This window comes from Salminus brasiliensis, chromosome 1 (genome assembly GCF_030463535.1).
Source record: "Salminus brasiliensis chromosome 1, fSalBra1.hap2, whole genome shotgun sequence".
Lineage (NCBI taxonomy): Eukaryota > Metazoa > Chordata > Actinopteri > Characiformes > Bryconidae > Salminus > Salminus brasiliensis.
In genome coordinates, this window is record NC_132878.1 from 63,082,345 (window position 1) to 63,094,786 (window position 12,442).

Genomic DNA, 12,442 nt, shown 5'->3' on the forward strand with positions numbered 1-12,442 from the left:
TAATAAAAAGAGATACAATGGAGATACAAGTGCATGCAAAGCTCACTCTTAAAGGTAGAGTTTCCTTTTAATAAATGTTTCCTTTTAATGCTGATCCAGGTTGGTTTAGTTCGAATTTCTACATTTTGTGCCTGTTTATACATAGGATCAGCAGATATCAGCACAATTCTCATATCACTGCAGTTCTAGTCTGCAGACAGATCACTGAAAGGGCAGCAGCTGTGTGTGTCGATGATGCCCTTCTGTTCTTCTATCCATTACTGTTCTCAGTGACATTTAGGAATCTGCCAATTCCCCAGACTGGATTTGGCAGTGACCTGAAGGACGTCAAGAAAGCTTGAAGATTTCTGCTCCTCCATAGGACCTCAATGTTAGTGTTTGCTGTGAGAATTAACATGGAGATTTGAAGTCTATGTCGAGCGAAGGGCAGACTGAGTCTGCAAGCAGGCATCAGTCTGCCCTACGTCTCCTGGCAACCAAACCAAATTTCTTATTTCAGTCTTCAGCTTTAACAAACAGTGGAGACGCTCCAGCACACACTCCAACTGTAATCTCATAGAAGTGTCATAGCCACAGCTGTGGTTGCCTTTGAGTTGATGTTACGTGGGCTTTCATCAAGGGCACATTGTTTTAGGTGTGTGTGGGGGAAGGAGTGTTTGATTAAAGCATCTGGAAACTGGATGAATGATTAAACAAGCGCTTTGTCACGGCAGTGAAAGAACCAGGTTGGCCGACTCCAGGTCTGTGCCGTTCTTATGATGAGGCCTGGAACTGTTGACTCAAGCAGATCTCACACAAGTATCAGACAGGCACATATTTCTGAGGTTGTTCTGAATATTCCATACTTTTCATTCACTGTCTAAGCCTGCGACAGCAGACATTTACCTCTTCTAGATGCCTAGACATGTGAAAGGGAGGTTTGGCATGTCTGGGTTATACTTTACCAGCTTTATTCCTTTGGTTTTTTTGGAACAGTGCACAGTAATGATATTCTGGACTTATGTGCTGAATAGGGTTATTTTATTGTCTCTTCAGTTTTCATAAACAGGTATAATAGATATTACAGCTTATAATACATACTCCATTGATACTACAATTTTAACAAATCCTATTATGTTAACTTAAAATAATAATAATAATAATACAAATAATAATAAAAACCCACAAATAAGACAAAAATAAGTGTAAAACATGCATCAAGGGATACAAATATGTTAAAGTATAAACTATGACTGAATGAATCATGCTGAGAGACATTAAACCAGAGAAGGAAAAACGGTATAATGTTAAATGTATAAAGGCAACTTCACATGATTTGTCTCTTCATGACTGGACGATGGGTTCTTAAATGTTTTCTGGACCTCAGGGCAGCCTCACACTGTGGGGCTGTTCATTTACATTCAAAGTGTATCTTGAGATATCAGCATGTCCTTCTCATGTTTGTCTTTATCTTGGGAAAAGTTCAGTCCTTGAATTTTTGAAGATTTGAATGTGATGTTTCCAGATGATACTGAAGTTTGTGTAGTCTGCTGGGGTCTTCTGGGTGGTCTTCCATGCAGCTTTGGTAAAACAGAAGAGCAATGGAGAGTTTTACTCCGCTTCAGTGGTCCACACAACAGAACAGGTAGCTGAAGCTTCACAATGTCAGGTTGACCTTCAGGAATATTAATGAGGGTAAGTGGTGTGCATCATCCATTAGGCTTTCAAAGTCTGTGGTGGGGAGAATAATCACTTACCAAAACATAGTCTGTTACATGCGAGCCAGCATTCTTTCCATTTGCTCGACTTTCCTGGTGACATCAGCTAGTATGACGGCTGTTAAGGTTACTGCATTCTCGTTCTTTTAGATGCTGTTTCATTTGAGGATAACCTTGCTCAGTCAAAGGTGAATATGTACAAAACAGGTATTTTGCCCATTTAATTATTTAACCCATTTGATTTGAGACTGGATGTAATTTAGACCATATTATGGCAAAAAGGAAAAAATCTTTTTCAGTGTAAAAGACCAAGACTGAATAGAAAGGATATGTTTGGAATTGAGGGTCTGGATAGATGTTTGGGTCTGCCTCTGGAAGGCCAGCCTAGCTTCACAAATACATGGATCTTGCACTATCTCCACCTTCATCTCTTCACATCAAAGCAAAGACCATTAGACATGTAAAGCAACATGTAAAGTCGACAAGCCTGCCTTGCACTTAACTGTCTAGAGTGAGAAGAGTATTTGTTGCTTGAAATCAGGCTAAGAACTGTAAAACACCCTTTACCTTTTTTTGAATATTTTCTCCTTGAACATTTTTGAAAGCTTTAAAACATTTAGAGTAAATCTGATTTCACTGGGGGAAGTTGTGTCCCCTTACAAACCAGCTGTTTTGAGAAGTTGATTAGTACGCAATGTAACACTTAGCAATAGCTAATGCAATGTTGTAGGTAGCGTTTCGCAACATTGTGAGTGTTACATACTGTTTTGGAGGTTCGAGCCACAATAATGAATCAATGCAGAATTGATCCAGATTAAAACACAATTAAAGACAGATGAGGTCTTTCCCATGAATCAGTGTAAGCTTGTCTGACACTCCTAAAAGTATCTCAAAGAACAACAAATCTCAACTATTTAACTAGATTTTAGAAATGTAGTTGTATAAAAACATTAATGGATAAATCCGCTAGAAAATGACAACTGCTCCTACCCAACACTACAAACCCTAAAAACATATCCTAAGCTACGCCTTCTAGAGCTGTTCATGCCATGAAGATTTCAGGTCCAATACACTTTAACATGCTTTAATATTCCAAAGGCTCCTGTCAGCCTTCATTAACTGGATCGGGTGTGATGGATTAGGGTTGGGACTGAACTTTTCAATGAGGTACCTCACCAGTAGAAGGGTTGGACACCCTTTCTCTGGAGTAAATAGCCTTCCAAGTTGACTCTATAGCAGGATTTGGCTATTCCTGTCCTCGGGGGGCAGAGTCTGACTCTGTTAGTGTTCAGTGATTTCAGTACTCAAACACACTAACCAAACTTGACTAAAAATCTAAGATGATTCAGATGTGTTTAAATAGGAAAATCACAGACAATCTTGAAAAATGGAATTGATCACTATAGCTTGCAGCAGGAAAATCTAAAACACGCAGCTGTGTACAGCTATGTATCTAAAAACTGCCAAAACTTGCTCTGGACTTTTCAAATGACTCTACAGCAGGGTCATTATCATTAGTTCCAATCTCAAATTCTGCAACAACTTCTGCTGGATAGGTGGGCTAGACTGGGGAATTTAGTGTAGTTGGGTTGAACAGGCCACGATCTGGCAGCTAAAAATCAAAACAATAAACTAATACTAATAATTAAATCGACAGAATAGAATGATAGGAGTAATTATTGGATAGTTGAATAGCCTGGTCAACAAGGTCTTACGTGAACATGTTTTCTTGTCTCCATTCAAGACAAAACCCATCCGGCATTCACAGCGATAGGAGCCATCACTGCTGACACAAATGTGTTCACAGTCATGTCCCATTGCACAGTGGTCCAAACCTGTAACAAGCTGTGTGTCAGGCACTGGAGCAATCTAGATTTCCCACCCATGCATAACAAGACAATGTACTGTATCTGTTCTGTATCCCCACATTTATAGGTACTTTTGTCTAAACTAGTGGTTCCCAACAATGGTCCTGGAGTCCTGCTGTCCAGCACATTTTAGTATTTTTCTTGGCCACAACTCACCTGACCCAACCAATCACCTACTGAACAAATACTGTGTTAGAGTATGAAAAAGACTAAAATGTGCACAACCAGAGTTTAGGAACCACTGAACTGAACTACTCTTTCTATGGTAAAATCTAAAAACAACCAAAGAATTTGATTCTTCACAAGGACGTGGTCTTCAGACTTGAATCCACAGTTTACAACAGGACTATTCAAATGCTGTTCATGGGCTACAATGTCTACCAGTAGTTTCTCCAACCACCATCCCCGGAAAATGATGCATACCAAATCACTAGTTTTAATTTCAGCAGTCTGTAAATTCCTAATGTCAAAGTGCATACCACAACCAGTCACAATGGTGGGTGCGCTTTTAAACATGAAAATGGTTCAATGAAGAGATATTATGGAATAATTATTATAAGTTCCCTAAATAAACTTTAAATGGATCTTTTTTGTGGGTACAAATAGGGCTGTGCAATGTATCGTTTCAGAATTACAATGGGAGCATGCACAATAGTCACACCACAGAATGTGCAATGTCAAATTATGCATGTTCTCCAAGAACCATATTTTCAAGCCAAAAATCATTTAGGAACCTTATTTTAAGAGTGCATGTTGAAGTGATACTACTCAATATCGAAATTTTTGAATTAGAAGTACAAGGATTCTGCTCCTTGTAGATCCTAAGACATCCTAAGTAGGGTGTCTGATTGGAGTGAACATTGGAATGCCCTCAGTTGAATAGCCTGGTCAACAAGGTCTTACGTGAACATGTTTTCTTGTCTTCATTCAAGACAAAACCCATCCGGCATTCACAGCGATAGGAGCCATCACTGCTGACACAAATGTGTTCACAGTCATGTCCCATTGCACAGTGGTCCAAACCTGCAACAAGCTGTGTGTCAAGCTGGAGCAATCGAGATGTCCCACCCATACATAAGACAATACACCGATCTGGATTATGTAGCTACAGTATAAAAGACGTCTGCCTGAACTATTGGAACACAATGTCTGAGACAGTGTCTTTTAAACAATCCAGTCTACACCCTACAAATGGTCATAAAACAGCATGAAACAAGTCATTGCCGTTTATGACAAATAACTCACTGGCACTAGTGTCACCACCTTCATCATCATCCTCATCACTGGCCTTGAAACATGATCTCTTATTCTCCATCAAGACAAAGCCAGGGGGACACGTGCAGTAATAGGAGGAGCCGCTGCTCACACAAGTGTGCTGACAGTCATTACCCAGTGCACAGGCATCCGCACCTGCAATCAGTCACAGCTGCAGCCAAATGTGGACAGTGTTGCCGTTCTTTTTTAAATCTACAGTTAATATTAGCCTCTTCTCTTTTGAGACTACATTGCATTATAAGCGTTAGATATTTCTGTCAACACTTCAGCTCGTGTTGACTGTGACCTAGCTAGTTCCTGTTAAAACCAAGGGGAAAAGTTATCCTTTGAGAAACATACATACTGACAGCATTTATATGAAACCAATGTATGTTCCCTTGAGGGACTAAAACCATTTATTCTTAATACATATTATGCTTTTTCTAAATACTGCATGCATACACTATATGGACAAAAGTATATAGTGGACACCTACTCATTCATTCCTTCTTCTAAAATCAAGGGAATTGCATTTGTTGAAATAACTTTCTACTGTCCAGGGAAGGCTGTCAACTAGATGTTGGAGCATTGCTGTGAGGGTTTAAAAGCATTCAGTGACAAGAGCAACAGTGAGGTCAAGACTGGTTGGAACACCATCATTCTAGAGAACACAGCTCCACTGCTCCAGGGCTTAATACTGGGGGGTTTATACCTTTCTAAGCCACACCTGGCATTAGGCATGGTGCCAATAGGTTAATGTCTATAATGTCTAAAGAATCTGGGAAATACAAAAAAGTTGCTTTTATGTAGTCTTTCCAGTGAGTTTGAGGATTTGACATTCTTCGTTAGGTTCTTGTAAAGCATGGAAGGATGAAGTGCTCCAATATGGCAAAAAAGGATTGATTAATGGACAATGGATAAAAATGGCTCCATTTCAATCAGCTATAATGATTCCAACAGTGACTGAAGGCTTTGTATAAGAATCTGAACCAGACCTAATGTTAAAGCCATACACAATGTGTCATCCATGCAAAGACAAGGACTTGCTAAGATGATCCAAATACTGTCAAGGACAGCGCGTAGCTCAGCATAAATAAGGAGCTGATGAGAAAAGATGAATACCAAGATGAAGACAGTTTTTATGATGAAGCTAGGCTTCTTGAAGACAAAAGCAGAAGAAGTAATCAGCTTGTCTCATGGCTGATCAAGCACACACGATTGGGTGGGCCTCACTGAAAGTCAAAGCTATATGTTCTTTTGACTCAATCTGTCAAGAAGTCAACTGAGGATAGGTTTTCTGAGTACTTGGATAGTGGTTCTAAATGACAATGGTCATGTTAACTTCCCTAAAGACTGAAAAGTAGGAACAACAGATTCATTTGTCTGATCTTTCCTCTAAGAAAGCATACAAAGATATATCTATGTTGTGTTCCCTAACCTGCAAGTACAGCCAATTTTATGCAAAGATTTACATTCATCATCTTACGTGATCTATTATCTTATGTGATATGAGTATCACTGGACATCATTGTGCTCAGCAGTGACCACTTGGCATGACACCCAAATACATATTGCAGGAATACTATGAAATGGCATGAATCAAGGTCATGGCCATTTCCAGATATTTTAGACTCACTGGCACTGCCATCGCCATCGTTGTGGCCATTGTTGTGGCCATTGTTGAAGCCATCAGTTCGTCTATTGCCTGCACCATCATTGGCATTGGAACACGTTCTCTTGTCTTCATTCAAAACATAACCACGGTGACACTTGCAGTAAAAGAAGGTGGCGTTTCCAACACAAATGTGCTGACAGTGGTGTCCCATTTCACAGGAGTCTATACCTGGAATGGGTTGCAAATGTGTAAATATATGGACAATCATTCAACACAACAGTTCCTGAAGAAAAAAAAATCTTCTGCTGAAAACAGAAATTTGGAAAATTATTGGAAGAAGAATAAATACTTCGTGTAGATGGCAGGAAGGAAATCATCTGACAGGAGCAGGGTAAGACGATGTGCCAAACATGAGTGACCATTAATTTATTTTGCACCTGTATATAGGTGTCGTCTCTGCTGCTCTCAGGCATTACACAGAACCTGAGGGTCCAATGGTAACTTTATGTGGCATCAGCAAATTCACACTAATCCGTGTTTTATGTTATTAAGGAATACAAGAAATATGTGCTGAGGCAGCTGCCCATTGCTCCAGGTGTGTGTGTGCATGCTCACAGCCCCTACGCTTGTGTTCACTGCCATGGATAGGTTAAATGTGAATGCTAAATTCCATTGTACTGCTGTGTAATGTCTATAAAGTGTGATCCTATGGCATTTACATTTAAGGCATTTAGCTGACACTTTTATCCAGAGCGACTTACAAGGTATTACAGAGGAGGGCCAATGCAGTGTTAGGAGTCTTGCCCAAGAACTCTTATTGGTGTAGCGCAGCAGTCATCCAGACCGGGAATCGAACCCCAGTCTCCCACATGGCGTGGTAGCTCAGTGGCAGGCAGTGGTGTTATCTGTTGCGCCACACCAACCAACCTATTGGAATATCCTATACCTGCAACCTATCATAATAAGTAAGACCATAATAAACAGTGAAGAGTGCAGTCTACAAACACTTTGTCCAGCTATTACTAAACAGCATAAAGCACTACGCTCTATGTATCTCAATACCACAGTACTGTAGAACCACCAGTAGATGGGCCAAACACTTGTCATCTGTCTCGCTGGTTACAAACAGAAGGATGTTTCACAGAACAGAAAAGAACAGTAACAACACTGTAAATCAGAGTAGTGTTGCCTGCATGCTTTGTTCAACATCGCAATGTTGCATGTTCCATGCAGAAAGACCATCCATGATAATTCCACAGCATAGGATGAATCAGTAGGCCTAATCCATCTGATTGCTCTGCTGGATTAGAAAGACATTGATATATATATGAGACAAACAACATTTATGTTATACACATAGTCAGGCTTGTTCACTGGAACAGTCTAATATGTATCATGTAATTTGCAGTATTGTATGACTTTTAGAGTCATGACAAACACAGCTTTGGTAGCGTAGCTTGGTGATAGGTTAGTCATGTGGGATTTCATTGATGTGCTGCAGTATGCAAGCTTTACAAAAAAGCAATTTGTCTGTATCTGCTTTACTTCATGTATTCAATGGTGCATTAGAACAGCATAGTATTAGCCTGTAAGCAATCTACAGACTCTTACGTTTGAGGGAGCACGTTTTCTGGTCCTCGTTCAAAATATAGTCCTTCCGACACTTGCAATAAAAGGATGAGCCACTGCTGACACAAATGTGCTCACAGTCATTTCCCATGGCACAGGCATCCGGACCTGGAACAAGCTATGGTTACTAATTTGGAGCTATTAAAGCCCCTGTAGCAGCTCCCCAATCATTGCATGTTGTGTTTCTTTTGCCCTCTACCAAACTCTTATCTAACAAGCTTTTCCCGTTATACATGATACATATGATTTTACAGTCAAAAGAATGAGATTGGGGGGAAATATAGTTGGGATTTAGCTACACAAAAACTTTACACCAGTTAATTTCACTGTGAAGGAAATGGGAACATTTTTGCCATGGCCTACTTCAGTGAAATTGCTTGTGCCATACATATGTAACTTTAACTGTATGCATGTATAGCAACACGAATCAGCAAGCAGGGTTGACTTCAGGTTCCTGAAAAAGATAAATCACATTATCCACATTTATCCACACAGTTTTGTAGGATCAGCCGAAACAGCCTCTAAAATTGAAAATGTTATTTCAATGTAATTAAAAATATGCATATGAGAAAAAACACCATTACTCTTTAAAAAAAATCAATGCAATATGCTTCTGGGACTGTGGTTTAGCCAAAGGAAAAAAGATCAAATTAAACACACATGAAGGAACACACTCTCCAATTTAGAGCAATCAAAATGTACAGACAACTCTATTAGAATCTATTTGAAACTATCAGGGATTTTTGTTATATTTGCTACTAGGAAATATTTACTGTCAGTCAAAACATGTATATTGTACACTGAATTTTTAGCTGTTTTGATGAGCTTATCCTGTCTGTTCATTTAAAGGGGGAAAGCACAGCAAATGGCAGGGGTATTGACTGAATGTTAGCCTAGTGGAGCTACAAAGTGCTATAGCTATGAACTGTTCCCATTTTTCTCTTCATATTTTGGTGTGTCTGTGATCACTGAACAAACTTACTTTTATCAGCATAAAACATGTGGGAAGAGGCTGTAACAGGCAGGAGTTGGGCTGGAGTTCAGGAGGCTTCTGTTTAAAGATTGAAGGTCAGACCTCCCATCAGGAGCGCTGCCAGGGATTTTGGACCCCAAGAAAACCCCATAACTCTGACAGTTCTGATTAAATACTCAATTAATGCATTTATAAGGCCCCTGTCAGTCACAGGCTCTTAGAATTGTCACCCACCACCCATACAGCATCCCTGGCTCTCACTGATAAGTTAAGATAGGACTAAGAAAAACTTAAGTTAAAGGGGAGGGACTCCATTTGTAGGTAATTTTCTCCCCAATTTAGCCAGCGAGCAGCCTTGAATTCTTATTTGACTTATTTTTACTCTGGACACATGCTATCTGCTAATTTTGTTACATCAGCCAGCAGATGCCTCCAAGTGAGCAAAATTGGGGGCAAAGTAAAGGCCAACCTACCCACCCAGTGAGAGCGAGGCAATTACGCACACCAATTATGGTCCGACACTTCAAAACTTGCGGTACTCCAGGTCATCCCTAAATAGGAAACTATTGCTGGCCCAAATCTGGCTCACATCCACCACTTCTTTCTGGCCCTGCTGCGGTATGGAATAACGGGTGAATTCTGGCCCAGTTGACATCTGCTGTTCTCTAGCCAAATGTCCCGCAGAAAATAAGCACAAAATTCAGCTACCATTACCAGAACTGAGCCAGAGATATTGAACAGAGATAAGTTTTTTTTAGCATGAACCAAATAAACTGCTTCCAACACTTTCTTTACTGCTGCACAAGCCATCCATAGTAGTTGAGTTTTTAACACACATTTCCCAACACAGTTCTTTAAGTTCTCAATGGTTTTTAAATTGTGCATGAATTAACTGTGCGACGCGTTATTTTTGGTTTTACAGTTGTGGTTTTCCTCTTTTACTGCAGCAGACAGGATAAACACACAAAAACAACAGTGTATGACTTCTTTCTTTTGACTGCCAGAGTATTTATGGTGATCATAAGATATACAGACACAAAATGTTGATCCCTTATTTACTGAGCCCTTATTGTTCTTCAGTTATAGAAGCAAAAAATACCCTCCATCACCCATATTTCCTACCGCACAAAGTCTCCCGGAACTTGGAGGTGAGCTTCTCGATGACTCCATAGGTTTCAACGTAGAAGACATGGTCTTCCAGGGGGTTGCTGGCCATAAGCTTCAGTGAGACTATGTCAGCTCGGTCGACTCCGACAGCATAGATTTCGATCCCTGAGGCCCGAGCTGCAGCAGACACCTCCTCCACCTGGTCCTGAGGACGCCCATCTGTGACAATGATGGCCACCTTCGAGATCTTCTTGGACTTGGGCCGTGCTCCTGACTGCTCGGTGAAGGCTTCATCCATAGCTTTCTTAATGGCCAGGCCGGTCATGGTGCCAGCAGCCAGGGGCTCAATAAGGCTAATTGCTTGCTTCATGTTCTCCTTCCTGAGGTGGTCCTTGAGGAGGAATTCGATTTTGACAGTGCTGGCATAGTTCACCACAGCAACGCGGGTGGCATCTGGACCTACATCCAGCGTGTCCACCATGTCCGACAGGAAGACCTTGACCTTCTCAAACTCACCTGGCCGCACACTTCGAGAACTGTCAATGATAAACACAAGGTCCAGTGGACGGCTCCTGCACTGGGAATCAGAAGCTGAAGTGAAAAATAAACATTTTGTTATTGATTATTAACACAGTTTGATAATGGCAGTTAAGCTTATTGATTGAAGGGGTTAGTAAGACATGCTGAACCATTCTAAACACTCCCCTTGCACAAACCACTTAGAGCTGGGCTAAGAGTTTAGAATAATGTTGAGCCAAGTTTATCAGAACCTATGCCATCACATGTGAAAGTAAATTTAACATCAAAATAAGATTAAAGATGAAACCATGTGTCTGGTTTTGTAGATACCTTCTCATCCAACATTTTGTCTAAAAGGTTATTAATAGAGCTTTTGGTCAACTTTGAAAAATAAGGTTGAAAATAAGTCTTAAAGACTATTTTCTTTAAGAAATGACCAAATTGACAAAAGCAAAAGCAAAAACACACTGGCATGGGTTGCATATAAAGCTGGCAGTAGCTGCTGTCTATTATTGTAAAAGCCGTTTTGTTTTAACAGCTGGGCATGGCTATTTGTTAAAACAGTCTTAAAAGAAGATTCAGTAAGAAGACATCATTGTACACAGCAGCATAAAAAAGGTGATTATTGCCTTTTTTAATTAGCAAAGTATTTTATTAAGGTGTGCAAGTTTATTTCATTAACCGAATTAAATATTGTGGCTAATATTGTGTATATAAACTTCTTCCAACATAAAACGACAGTTTAAAAAAATAATCTGAACTGTGGCACAGCTTGGCCTGTCTATAAGTCAATCATGACCACCAGTAATTTGTGTTCAATTTTTGTTAAAATAAATATGTATTTTTGTTAAACTACTTTTTAGACCATACCTAGAGGACTGGTATTTAGCACAGTTTGGTGATTTCCCTGCTCAAACACACCCACTAAACCTGACAGTTAACAGATGAGCACCAAACCGTGCTGCACATTGGGCCTTCAGGACCACAACCAACAAACTGAAAATGTTTTTTAAAAACCACCCTCTCCCAGTCCTACCTTTACCCAAGTATAAAGACATGCCATTCCCAATAGAAGTTATTTATGGTGCTTTATAATTTTGTTATAGTTATAGTTATTTATGGTGCTTTATAGTTTAGATGAAATGAACTGGTTGTAGTTCAATAATCAATATTTCAATAATGTCAATAGGCTCAATGATGTCATATTGCTAAATCAACCTTTAACACAGGAAATGTCAAGTGAATGGGCCAAGCGCTAACTCAGCAGAGTTTGCTGCCTGTCCTCCCTGTGATGGCTATTTCACCTTGTGCTCCACTTGGAGCTTCTGGCCGGACTGAGGGCATGTGAGGATACAGCTGCGGTGATAGGGTGGATGCTGGCAAGGACTGGGCGGAGGTGGCTTCAGGGTATAGTTCTGGTGTCAGAGTAGATTTTGGCAGCAGTGGTGAGCTTACCCAGGCTCGAGGGTAAATAGGAGAAGATGTTGTCACTGGTGCTCTAGTTGTCACAGCTGGTTGTTCAAAAAATGATTGTTCTGGTGCTGTCTGTGAGTGTACTGGGCCAGCCAGTGACTGTTCTGGACCTGCTGGAATTTGTTCAGGAACTACAAGTGATTTTTCTGGATCCATAAATGACAGTTCTGGACTTGGAACTGACTCTTCTGGAACTACATGTGATTGTTCTGGAACTCTCCTAGATTGTTCTGGATCAAATTTTGTTTCTTCTAGAACTACATGTGATTGTTCTAGAACCACCCTTGGTTGTTCTGGGTCTACCCTT

General features: G+C 40.2%; 1 protein-coding gene across 2 annotated transcripts in view; it reads right to left on the bottom strand.

The window, feature by feature from the left end:
* Positions 1-1,750: 1,750 nt before the first annotated feature.
* Positions 1,751-12,442, bottom strand: part of matn3a (matrilin 3a) — a 12,572-nt gene continuing 1,880 nt past the window's right edge. Inside the window, exons 2-5 of one of the 2 annotated variants that reach the window (XM_072656397.1) lie at positions 10,159-10,734; positions 8,046-8,171; positions 2,029-2,127; positions 1,751-1,806 (exon numbers count right to left, since the gene is read on the bottom strand). In XM_072656397.1, coding sequence (XP_072512498.1) covers positions 1,751-1,806; positions 2,029-2,127; positions 8,046-8,171; positions 10,159-10,734 — 857 coding nt within the window. The remainder of the gene's footprint in view (positions 1,807-2,028; positions 2,128-8,045; positions 8,172-10,158; positions 10,735-12,442) is intronic. The other variant, XM_072656406.1, reaches the window with a different exon arrangement.